This window comes from Alligator sinensis, unplaced genomic scaffold, assembly GCF_000455745.1.
Source record: "Alligator sinensis unplaced genomic scaffold, ASM45574v1 scaffold502_1, whole genome shotgun sequence".
Taxonomy (NCBI): domain Eukaryota; kingdom Metazoa; phylum Chordata; order Crocodylia; family Alligatoridae; genus Alligator; species Alligator sinensis.
The window spans coordinates 2,646,202-2,659,103 of NW_005841896.1; the positions used below are offsets into that span (position 1 = coordinate 2,646,202).

General features: G+C 42.4%; 1 protein-coding gene across 4 annotated transcripts in view; it reads left to right on the plus strand.

Moving 5' to 3' along the window:
• Positions 1-12,902, plus strand: part of PDE3B (phosphodiesterase 3B) — a 165,021-nt gene that overhangs the window by 80,827 nt on the left and 71,292 nt on the right. For all 4 annotated transcript variants that reach the window (XM_006018231.1, XM_025197420.1, XM_025197418.1 and 1 more), the window contains exon 2: positions 5,097-5,147. In XM_006018231.1, the coding sequence (XP_006018293.1) occupies positions 5,097-5,147 (51 nt within the window). The remainder of the gene's footprint in view (positions 1-5,096; positions 5,148-12,902) is intronic.

Sequence of the window (12,902 nt, forward strand, 5' to 3'; positions counted from 1 at the left end):
AAGGTGTTTGTTTTCTGAACAGAATCAAAATGTTTTGGGGTAAGAGAACATGAGATTTAAAAAAAAAAAAAAATGACATTACATGTTAATTTATAAAAGGGGGAGTGTTAATAATGCTGTAATAAAATAAAGACCCAAACATGACTTGGTTTTTTTTTAGTTTAAAAATAATCTTTGACTTTTAATCTATAACAGGGGTAAGCAACATTTTTTGGCCCGAGTGCTGAAAAACCCACAATGTCTACCTTGTAAGGTGCCGGAGTGCCGGCACGCCACAAAAACAGAACGCAGGGAGGCGGGGTACATGGCAGGATGCACTGCATATTTAATACAGTTAATAATCATAAATGCTGCTTTTTTTACAGTAAATATCAGGTTTTCAAAAAATTCTAAATCTGATGACAATAAATAAAACTTCATGTACTGCCTTTGTACTTGTGATTTTTTTTTTTTTTTCTTGTTAAGCATGTTATGATGAGAGGAGAAAGAGAGGAGCAGCAGGCATAGGGGGAGTCACCGTAAGCAGGCAGGCAGGCTGGAGAGATGGGGTCAGGTGGGGAGCGGGGGCTGCCCCAGGGCAGCGCAGATTCGGGCCACCATGGGGGGGCCCAACAGCACTAGAGGTGAGGCCCAGCCAGCCCGTGCAGCTCTGCGGGGCTCCCTGCTTGGCCTCTGTGTGCTGGGTACAGTGCTACTGGGAGCCACAATTGCAGGCTGTTTCTCTGGGCTCTGAGAACAGCCACCGCAGCCGGTGCTCAGGGCCGAGTTGGCCGGGAGTCTGCAGTGCAGCCCCTCTGTGCAGTGCCTGCCCTGGTCCTGGCCCCTTGGGAGCTGCGGGTGGGCAAAGCTGGGGCCCAGGCATGCTGGGGCAGCCGTGGTGACTGTTTGCAAGGTCCAGGGGGCTCCCGTGGCCAGGCCCGTGCACCGGAGATGGCTCTTCCCTGCTTGCACTGTGCCTAGCGTACAAGGAGGCCAATCCACGAGCTGGAAGCCCCCACGCCCAGCGTCCTGCCCCATCCAGGCAGCATCCCTTGCATGCAGGGTGGCTGTGGCCCGTCCCTGAGGAGCTGCATAGACTGGGCCATGCCCCACCACGGGTGCTGCTGGGCATCCCCACCTGCCTGCCCAGCCCCTGTCTTTCTAAGGGCCCGACCGGGCTGGCTTTCCTGTAGCACCACCACCCAGACCCTGCCCCGATCGCCCAGTCCTGGCACTCGGCACCCCAGTTCTGCCCTGCCCGGGTGGGACAGGATGTCTGCCTGCCTAAGCCCAAGGCTCTGCCACCTGCTGGAAGCCTCTAGGGCGGAGACCCTGTGCAGGTCTGTGCTGGCCCCATCCCCATCCACCCGTAGCTCCCTCCAGGGGCCAGCTGGGCTGGAGGGCACAGCCTGGGTGCAAGAGGTAGGGGCAGTAGAACATAGACAGTGTCCTTGCCTGTGTTCTCCTGGCTTCGCCCTGGTGCCTGCTGGGGTGCTGGGACTTGTGGCTGCATGAGAGTGCCCAGAGCAGCAACTTAAAACAAACAAACAAACAAAAAAAAAACCCAATTTCCTTGCATGCCTTCTGGCGTGCTAAGAAAAATGTCTCCACGTGCCACTAATGGCATGCATGCCAGGGTTTGATGACCCCTGATCTATAATATTTCCAAATATGTCATAAGATTTGTTACTCTGCTCAAAAATGTGGCATGGAAGTAGAATGGAAACATGCTTATATGAATAACATGCATGCAATAAAAATGGGTATATCTTCAGCTAATTTATATTATCTCCTCTGTTGAAGTCGGTAGCTCTAGCATGATTTATACCAGCTAAGGGTCTCCCCCCTGATTCATACTACTAATTATTTTTGAGACTTAAGATTTGAAGTGTTTTTTTTTTTTTGCTAAGTCTTTCAACAGCCATAAGTATAGGTGTTGTATTCCATTAAGCTGTTGGGTTAGGGACAGGCAGATACACCAAGACAGCTGTTATATACTTATATAGGAATATATGTCTAAAAGTGGCTTCTAAGTCATTGAGTTTAGTCCCTTAGCTTTTGCAGCGTATCTTGAAGTGAAGGTATCCCCAGGATCACCATATCACATATTACACAGAACTACAAGAGACAATATCTGAAATATGGGAAAATATCTAACTGTCCATTGTAATTTTGATTAATTACAGTGAATGTTTATTTGAAGTTTTTAGTAGAATTTCTGAATTGAGGAAAAACATCAGATTTTTTAGTAAAGCACTGGCAACTCTCATTTCACAGATTCATACTAGAAATACAAATTCAAGTGGCTTGGGCAGGAACGCTGTTTCATGGAATACTAACTTGTGAAAAGATTGCAAACAAAACATAGTAATACATAGCAATTTATTAAGGCATATACTTGTGTGTGCTGTTGGATATTAAGAGGTAGGTAGTTGTGCTTGTCTGAAGTCAATCAGAAGTCAGGGCATATCTACCCTGCCTTTGGTTGGATACCACCACAATATTTATGAATTGTCATCTTAAGAAAACCGAACTATGTAGACTACTGAGAATTACTGTCATTTCAATGGGAATCTTAGTGTAACCCATTTCACATCTTAATTTTTAATGCAACATGGGCATTAGGGAATAAATTGGGCTAGCAGGGTGTTTATGAACTTTAATTATGCACTTGTCTAGTAAGGGTGTGTGAAACGGGCCATATTTGATTTGGATTCAGCCCGAATCAGGGACAGTGATTCGATTAATTGATTCAGATCACTGTCCCTGATTTAGATTTGGCCAATTCCGAATCTGAAGGTTTGATGCTGATTCGGAGAATCAGCGATTGGGCCATAGACACAGCTTTAAATGTTTTTTCTACATACCTCGAGGTACTGGGTGTGGCTCATGAATGCTGCGATGGTGGAATGGATGGAGCGTCCCAAAGGAGGGGTAGGGGTTGCCCTGTGTGCTCAGTGGTGAACTCAGAAGTGGACTGGAAGTACTTCTGGTCCACCGGGGAGTGTGCTGGGTCACTGAATCGGGCTGAGTCTCCGCCGAATCGAATCGGGGACCGAAGCTTTGCATAGCCCTATTATCTAGTATGCATGTAATTGGAGTACTTTGCTCCCACCTGTCAATAGATGCTCTTATGTCCCAAAGTTTGTGCCCAAGGGCACATTCAAATTTAAAAGAGAAAGCAGCAGGCACCAATATGAATATTAAAGTTTAGAATTTAGCATCCTAGATATGCACATGTGCATAGTTTCGTTTGGTGAGGGAGTAGTAAGCACGACTGACTCAGTCTCGTTTTGGTGGCTGTTGCATACAGCCTGAGTTCAATCAGCAGTGGCAGCATTTTATGTTGGAATAAGGATTTTTACTGATGGTGAAAATGCACATGAGTACCTGAATGAACCTCAGGGGGTGCCATAGCACGCATGCACCACGTTGGGAATCGTTACTCTATGCTGTTGTAGAAGGAAATTAAGTTGGCTAGGTGATAAACTCATATTGCTTCTCACTGATTACCTTGTTATCTTCAAGGTGCTTAGAAACTGATAGATATGCTCAAATGCTTTTCTGATTATCATAGTTAGATTGGTCAGTCAGTGATTCTCTGGATGCTCCTGAATTTTTATTTGAAACTACATGAGCTTTTTTCCAGTCTTGGGCCTTACCTGACCTTTCCAAACTGAGTTTGCACTCTTTCTGAACATCTTTTTACAACATCTGATGGAGAGCTTTAGCTCATGAAAGATTGTGATACCTACCTACGTACCTTGACTTCAGACTGGCATGGCTGACTGTCTCTCTTCAAAGATAATAGCCGTAGGCTCTGCAGTTACTTTAGTCAGTTCTGTGAACATTATGGCCGTATCTACACCTTACACTTAAGGTGTGATTAACTGGCTAATCATGCCTTAAATTGTAACACAGCTACACATTCACCCAATTGATGGCGAGATAAAACAAGCAATAAGGTACAAAGTTATTCCACAAAAAATGTATAATAACATTGTAGCTTGTTACTATTACTCCATTAATTGATCGTCGTCAGATGCTCCTGTGGCTGGGAGCCTCATCAACTGAGGGACTCCCAGCCCCATGGATGTACCTTCTGCTGCCAGCCCTACAGCTGACAAGGCTTGCAATGACAGCAGTGTTCCCGCACCCTGGCTGTGCAGTGCCTGCCCCTGCTCCAGCACCAACCCCACTCCCTACTTCCCTGTGGGGGCCTCAGTCTTCCTCTCCCCCTCCCCACTGCAACAGACTTATGAGCCTGACATTGCTCTCCAAGCTGCTGTGCTACACTGTGCTCTTTGCTGCCTGCGTACTGTGCTGCAGCTGCATGCGTGCACACGACATCAGCCAAAAGAACCGATTGCCGATTAATGTCAATTTTCCTTTATATCGGTGCTGATTTGTATCAGTAAACCTCTAGTTCCTGACCATACCTACAGCTGAACTAAACACAAACTGCTAAAATGCAGAGGGAATTGTCCTTCGGAACTCTCACTTAAATTCTCCCATTAGTTTGGTTGTTTCATAGCTCTTTGTGTATCAGGGAAAGTGATCAAGTAACATAGTTCGTATGGTCCCCCATTGAACAGTTTTGTCTGCCACTAATTACTCTTATTCGCAATTTTTCGTTTTGGTTAGATTCTCAATTATTTTTACTTGTTAGTTTTCAGTAGGCATCTTTTTTGTATTTTTAGCTGGCTGGGAAGATGTAATTTCTTCCAATAATGTGCACTACTTTTGTCCATGTGCTCATAAACTATTTTAAAGAGAGATTAGCACTAAGGAGTGGTTCCTTTCTGTTCTGAAGGATGACTTTTTTTTTCTTTTTTTTACTCCTGTCATTCCAACAGTACTTAAATAAGGTGCTTTAAATATTTTTATCAGTAATTAAATCCTATTACTATTAAAATAATTATATTTTACTGACAATTACTGCTGCATATAGTTTTCTTAGTTTGTCATGATTCTTGTTCTTGCATCAGTATCTGAGAGAGAAGTTTATTTTGAACTTGTATTATTACATTTCACCAACATATTATTTTAAAAGAATCTGCTGATCAAGGTATATTCTGTTTCATTGTTACTCATTGTTATTTATTTTCTTCTTATAGATGATTCTCTGGGACTGGGATTTGAAGCAATGGTGTAAACCATATTATCAGGTTAGTTCATTTTAACAGCATTTTAATTCAATGAAAATACAAATTGAGGGTAAAAGGTTCCCTATAGAATGAGAATTTTTAATTTTTATTTTATTTATATTATCATTTGTTTTACAGCTACTTAAATGGTATTTCTGTATGTAATAGTTGTAGAGGGTGATAAATTCCTCTTCTCACTTTCAGGTCCACTTATCTAATACTTGCCTGCATTTGAAAGTTTGTAAATGCAGGTATTGTCATGAGTCTAATCAGTGACTGAAGCTATTGTTCATATTCAAGACTGTGTTGGTGTTTTTCTGAATTTTGTGTCTGATTTTTGTATTCACTATGGAAATCGATTTTTCCCAATAAAACACCTCCTTGGCGTGATTTAAAAAAAAAAATTAAAATTAGAAGGTGTACTTAAATGTGGTCATGGTAGAAACATATAGTTAAGGTTGCCCAGCACTTGCTGCTATAAGACCTAGTTTTCAGTTACTTACATTGTTCTTTGCCTAACTTTTAATTGTTTAAAATGTTCATGTTTGGGTATCTTTTAAAAAGGCTGTTTCTTTTAAAAAAACATTTCATGGGTCCAATGTTTCTTAAAAAGAGGTTAAAGAAAAATATGACGAGTTTACCATGCTAAAAATTCATACTGCTATTTACTTGTAGAATTCTAGTGCATCCATGATTCAGAAGGAGGAGTTAAATTTACCTGAGAATTCAACCTGATATCAAGTTGAACCTGGTATCTCTCTGTAGACTCTTCCTGTGTTAAGTTGCTGACTCTTATAGACTCTGTGGCTTCTGGGCGGGATCTCACTTGTGGAGCCAGAGGGCTTCAGCAGCATTCAGTGGCTAGAAGCTTTACCCACACTGCAGCAGGGCAGTGGGCAGCTTCATTTGTGCTGTGGCTGGGTGTCAGGTAGAAGCAGCAGCAGTAGCTGGGTCCAAGTGCTGGCCTTTTTTCAGACCTGAGCTGGGTCCCCACCTAAAAAGCCTGCTGACTGATGGTGCTTAGTACTATAGATATGGACCAATGTTTTCTTTGCCATAGTTACAGGAACTTGATTCTAACATGCCTTTGCGGCTATCCTGGAAACCTTGAAGCCCAGATAGGACAGAATATCATTCATCTGCAAGAGATCTGCCAGTAACATCCTTTACTTGACTATCTTCAGCCTTAGAACCAAATAGGGAGACTTCCTTGTATACAGATATAATTGTAGTTTCACCAAACTGATTGAATTGAAAGGGTTTCAAGACCTTGTCAAGAGGGTAGTGGACTCCTTAGAGGTTCCTCTTGAGATGATCCAGGAAACTGGGTGTTCCTCTAAGACTGTATAATCAAGATCTACTGCTTTGTGTCTTTAGTGAGAGACTATTTTCATCGCAGCAGGTACCTGTACACAGGCTGGTAGGCTGCTCTGATGCACTGTAATTAATTGAGTCTGCTGGAGCATGGTAATTACCGTGCTCCAGCCAGCCTCTGCGTCTTGTGCATCAGTGTGCCCATGCTTTAAAAATTGTGGCAGGGTTGGATTAACTAAAGCTCGTTTGAGCAGTAGACAGAGCACCCCTGCCACCTCTTTGAAGCATGGGGATGGTGATACACAAGACGCTCTGGGCACTCTAATTAGAGCAGTTCTCAGAGCCACTGTAATTAAAGCATTTCTTTCTGCCCCCCTTCCTCCCCCCCCACTCCAGAATACATGTAAAAATGCCCAGGGTTCTCAATTCTAAGTCTCTACTTCTAGTAAAACCCCTGGCAAGTCTCTTATCATGCCAAAGTATTTTATTCCCTTTGTAAAACTTTTAGCTAGTCTTTGCACACCAGGTTGACAGTGTTTCTGCATCTAAGAGTCTGCTGCTTCATCATTTGCAGTCTTCCCATTCCAGAGAGTGGCTGATCTCTATTATATTAATTGTGACTCATGACTGGACCTGCCAGTCAGGAAATAATAGGTTTCATCTGCCCTGAGTACTCCCCAGAGTTCACTGGCATTCTCCAGATCTCCTGTAGTTTAATTTCTGAAATGTAATAGTCATGATTTTGTCTGGTACTGGACAGGTACAGTCCAAGAGGTTGCAAGAGACTATTCTCTTTTGTGAAGCCCCATATACACGCATCCACACTTTCAGCTACCACTGAGCCATTTCCACTTCTCTTAAGGCGTATTAAATACTCCTCTTTAAAATCAAATAGGTATATGATTATAATTTTAAAACTATAAAGCAATAAAATATTTAAGCTAACAAATGTATAAGTTAGTAGATAATACTAATATGAAACAAAGCCACCAGAATGAGACTCTCTCCAAATCAGCTTTTTTTTAGTTACTGCTTTCTTCAAACAGTCCTGTAATTGTTATACTGACAATTTCATGAGCGACTGGCAGCCAATCCTGCCAACTCGCAAGTGGCAGCGGCATGCCACTGGCACTTCCGGGTGAGCGCGATTAACCACAGGGGGGACTGCTGCTTCCGGCACTCTTGGTGGGGCGGGGTGCACCAGCCTGGGAATGCTGGCTGTCAGGGGGTGCACTGGCATGCCCAGAGGGTGCATGTGCACCCCCTATGCATTGCCACTGGACAATTTCAACCAGGGCATATTTGTTGGGTCACTGGGGCATCTCTTCCGAATTTCTTCATTATTTTTAAAGACGTAATATAGCCCTTGGTTGTTCATTGGATTAGTTGCATTTGTTTATGCTGTTAGATTAGTCTCTCTCAGTTGCAGCTCTCTAGATTCCATGCTTTTACAGATCAAGTGTTTTTGCTCTTCAGTAGTATTTATTTTTTGCCAGAATGATCATTTGTTATGATGTACAGTATTTATATCTTCTCCCTCAGACAGCAGGCAACCCTCTTACTTTTATCTTTACCTTGACTTGGCATTCCTACTTCAACTCTATATACTATGTTCTGTGAGATTAGCAGACTGTTACTGTATATCCAGAACTTTCCCCAAATGTTCTTTTACTTTTTATGCAGGAAATTAGAGCTGTCTCCTATCAGGAGCTGCTCTTTGCCCATTGAACAATTTGCACATTAGCATTATTACCAGATTTGCCTGTCACTTTGGCGTGTGCTTATTAAGGGATACATTTCTGGGGTCTCTGTAATTCTATCAATATGTTGCTTGTGTTTCTGTATGGAACTGTATCTCTGCCTTCTGCAAGTCCTCACCTCCGATGGAGCTATCTTATAGGACTCGGGCTCAGTGGGGCTCGGTTCCTCCAACCACCGATTCAGTCAAACACACACACAGATTAAAAGGGCACACCTGAGTCAGGCTGGATTATTTTACATTGACAGGCTGACACCCTCATGTACCCTGAACTAAATTCATCCCTTATTTCAGTAGGAGAATAATAAATGCAGTTCGCCACACATACACACATGCTAACAGGGTATGTCTGAGCAGGTGGGTCCGATTAGCACTTTCAGCTGATACCCTCGTGCGCCTCAAAACTCAGCACGTCCCAATCTCTTGTCACAGTGGTCCTAGTTGTAACTCCCTTGATGAGCAGACCCCACTGCAGTTTTGGGCATTACAGCAATCTTTGGCTTAGGTAAAAGAAGCATTGCTGCGTAATGCTTCTTTTCATGGTCAAGGGGAAGGAAGAGTAAATGAGGTTGAGAGAGATTATAGCAACCAGCTTGACCATAGAAGTTATTTATTGCCAGGTATATGAACTTATGATGATACCAGTAGTAATAGCCATACAAGAGAGACTAATAAAACAGTTACAACATTACATAGTTTCAATTAAGTATTTGGGGAAGTCTAGCTCAAGTTTGACTAGCAAAAGTCAGGTTTAGAAAGCTGTGCCTGCAGTAAGAGAATAAAAGAGAGGGGGAGGGGAAGGGGGAGAGAGGGAGTGTTGGGGTCTCACCACTCAGTGAAGCTTGAACCAGTTGAGGTGCCTCAGGTACAGTTCTGAGCATGATCAGTGCAGGGATTCCAGACAGAAAAAGAGTGGAACTGGTGCAGCTTTTGGATCCAAGCACCAGGACCGAAACTGAGCTTGGGTAGGGTTTTTTGTAGAGAACTAACAATGGCTCAAGGTAGAAGACTAGGTTTGTTTATGGGTAAAGGATGGCTCATATGCTGGATAATAGGAACTGATCACTTCTGGCTATGGGTGGCATTACTCTGAAGAAGCTTGCAATACAGACAGGCAGATTCAGTGCTTTGGGTACCAGTAAAGGAGTTATTACTAGAATTGGTTTGATAAATGCTGAGCTGGGTGTGTGTAGACTTGGGTTGATTAACATTTGGAGCAGGGATCCCCCATCATGCAGTGCTCCCCTGCTTTTCTGGTCCCAGAATTCAGTGCGGTCCTTGCCTTGGAATCTCTGGTCTCCATTCTGAATGCTAATGAGGCTGCTTTCCTGTCCCAACTCCTATAACAATGAGTTGTCATCCAGTTCCATCTCCGATGTAAATGAGACCAGGGGATTTGGTTCACTCTTGTCACCCTTGTCTGGAGGGCTTTAGCTGCATCTCCCACTGTATCTTCATTGTCTTCTGTAAATCCTTCCTCTAATCAGTTCTTGTTCAGGCAGAGGTGGGGAGGTGGTGAGTCCTTTGTGATTCAGACAGGCTGTGTACTGTGCCAGGGTTCCCCAAGAACACAAATCTGAGAGAGAACTTTCAGACTGATTAGGGTCATTAGCCAGTTACTAGTGCATTCCATTATTGGATGATGACCAAACGGGCATCTATCTGCTACCACTTTACCTTTTTGAATGATAGCAACATGTCATCTCTAATGAACATTCGACTGCTCCATTGAAGTGGGAATGTCTTGGGCTTCTCAGGCTTTGTTTAGGTTAAACCCACCCCTTTGCAAACATTTGGAATTAAAGGCTCACAAATGAGACACTACTGCCAGTCATGAGTGCCTCGGGACATTGTGTCAAGTAAATAGTGCTTTTAGTCTGGCAATAACTAAAATGACAGTTTGGTTTAGGAGTGATACCACCTCTAAATACTGATTAACTTACGGCTTTTTTTGAATTGTTGTGATTTATGCATGTATACCTTGAACATCTTTTAATTATCTTCTCAGTCTCTCTAGAAGTGTCTGACCATTTTTTTTGTTCCCTCTTACACCTTGGTTCTCTTCATCTCCTTGTATGATGTCTTCATGTGGGTAAAATAGATAACAGCAACCTTTTCCCCTCTGAATATGGTGCTATACTGAAACTAGAGTTGGTCCTTCATGAACCAGAGAGTTTCAAACGTAGGGGTTCTTTTTTGTATCAATGTCATCATTACATAAATGTGCAAGTCTTCTTACCTGTACAGACCTTTTCTCAACTCATCTAATTTCTTGTATCTTCATTATTTAGCTGATGAATGTGGTAGTTGGAAATCATGTAATCAAAACTGTACTTGATATTTTGGTGTACGTGCCCTTCCTTTTTAGCTGGTACAGAATTTGGTTATGCTACTTTGCTGTCTCTGCCATCATAGCGGTGCTATGTGCTATCAAATTAACTTCCTGTATATGGCCAAAGATTTCTTGATGTTTTTACTGGAATACTTTACATGTAGGCTTGATTTCACATGGGTGTAAGCCAAAATAGTATGTTTTCCATTAGGTTTTACATTGCATAAGGATTAACTCATCTAGTCTTCTCTACTTGTATAGATAAGAATAAAATAGATGACAGCGGTGTTTTTGCTGATCCTTTCCTATCAGACATCTCAGAACATAGTCTTGTGGTAAGCATGGTGTGGTGTCACTCTTTTTCAGGTCCTATGAGTCTAGGTATACCCACAGTGTGCCATTCTTTTTTCTGTGACCACAATTCTATCCCTTAACTTTTCTCACAACTCCTATTTCTTTTTTAATTGTTTGTCCAAATATACATACAGAATTCTACTGTTCAGACACCTGCACCCAAATGCACTCAAACCTGAGTGGTGTGGGATTTTTCTGGGAAGGAGGGGGAGGTTTGTCAGCAATGTCCACTCGGCCATACCTGCACTCTGTCATTTTGTCTCTAGCTAAGGTCATTGAGCAGTAGTTTTACTCCAGCCAGCCCTCCGTTCTTTCTCACCACCCCTAGCTGAGAGAGAGAACCTGCAGTATCAGAGTATTTTTGTGCACTGTGTGATCTTTTCCTTTTATATGTGAAGAGCTTTAAAAAGACGGATGCATAGTGGTTAGTGAGTGATTAGATTTAGTGGCATCATTTTCTTTTGCAACGCTTCCTTTCTTTACCTTTGTGGAGAAACTGCTCTTTTCTTTGTTGATGATCTTGCAGTATTAGATTCAGTTGCAGTGTCTGAACTTTAAACACAATTATTTAAAACAAGAAGTACATTGGATGCTTATTGCATCAGGGAACAGGGGCATCTGAAGGTCATTTTTCAATATACAGAAAGCTCCTGAGAGTTGGGACATTTTGGCTTGTTTTTCCCCCTCCCGTGGGAGAGATGAATGAATCTCTCCTCTTATTCTAGCACAACAACTTCGGAACGTTTGTCATCCCAAAGTGCTTCTATTGTGTACTGTACTCCATGGAACTGAGGTTTCTGTTGGCAAATGCCACTCTCTGTATGTTAAACATTAGTTGATAGTGAGGAATGTAGTACTGGGCTCATAGGAAGAAGCAGCCATGTCCTTTTCATGCCTCTAAAAGCTGTAAGTCCTTAAACATCTTGGAAGTAAGGGTAGCATAAGGCCTAAAAGCATTTGTTCACTGGCACCTGTCAGATATTACCCTATCAAGTCAATGGTGATACCACCCATGTTACCAGTGTTCTTCAGTACCAGTACTGACCAGTCACGTGTCTTTTTTGGCACTGGCATATTTGACAACAAAAAGTTGCATGTTGTGTCCAAAGGCCTGTCCTCAGCACTAGGTTCCCTACTGAAAATACCTCCATTGTCTCTATTTTCAGCTCTAAATCAAAATGATTAATAACTGTATTGTGATCTCCAAGATGTTTATTTTCATATTCCCCACTGAAGACATTTGAGGTTTCTAGTGGGTAATTGCTGTTGCCAATACACAGTGTTTCCACGTGGCCTGTTAACAGCTTCCATTATTCACAATTAAATTGCATTTTTAGGGTAGATTCTGCACATCTGTGTCAAACAAACCAATAATGTGATGTCTTTTGCTGATCAATGTTCCACTTTTTAATTTTGTTCCCAATGCTGTTAATTATTCTATAGATGTTCTTAAATAAATAATATTAAAAAAGTGAAAAAAAACAAGTGATTCTTGTTTAAACTATATTTCTTAAAGTTATTAGGACTTAACACCACTTGTCAGATCCAGAGTCATAAAATAAACAGAATCATAGAAAGTTAGAGTTGGAAAGGACCTCAGGAGGTCATTTAGTCCAGCTCCCTGCTCAAAGCAGGACCAGCCCCAACTAGATCATCCCAGCCAAAGCTTTGTCTGTCCGAGTCTTGAAAACCTCAAAGGATAGAGATTCCGCCACCTCTCGGGGTAGCCTGTTCCAGTGTTTTACTACCTTCTTACTGAGAAAATTCTTCCTAATATTTAGCCTAAACTTTCCTTGCTGCAATTTGAGACCGTTGCTCCTTGTTCTGTCATCTGCCACCACTGAGAACAGTCCAGGTCCATCCTCTTTCGAACCCCTCTTCAGGTAGTTGAAGGCTGATATTAAATCCTGCCTCAGTCTTCTCTTCTGCAGACCAAATAAGCCCAATTCCCTCAGCCTCTCATCATAAGGCATGTCCTCTAGCCCCTCATCTTTTTTGTTGCCCTCCGCTGGACTCT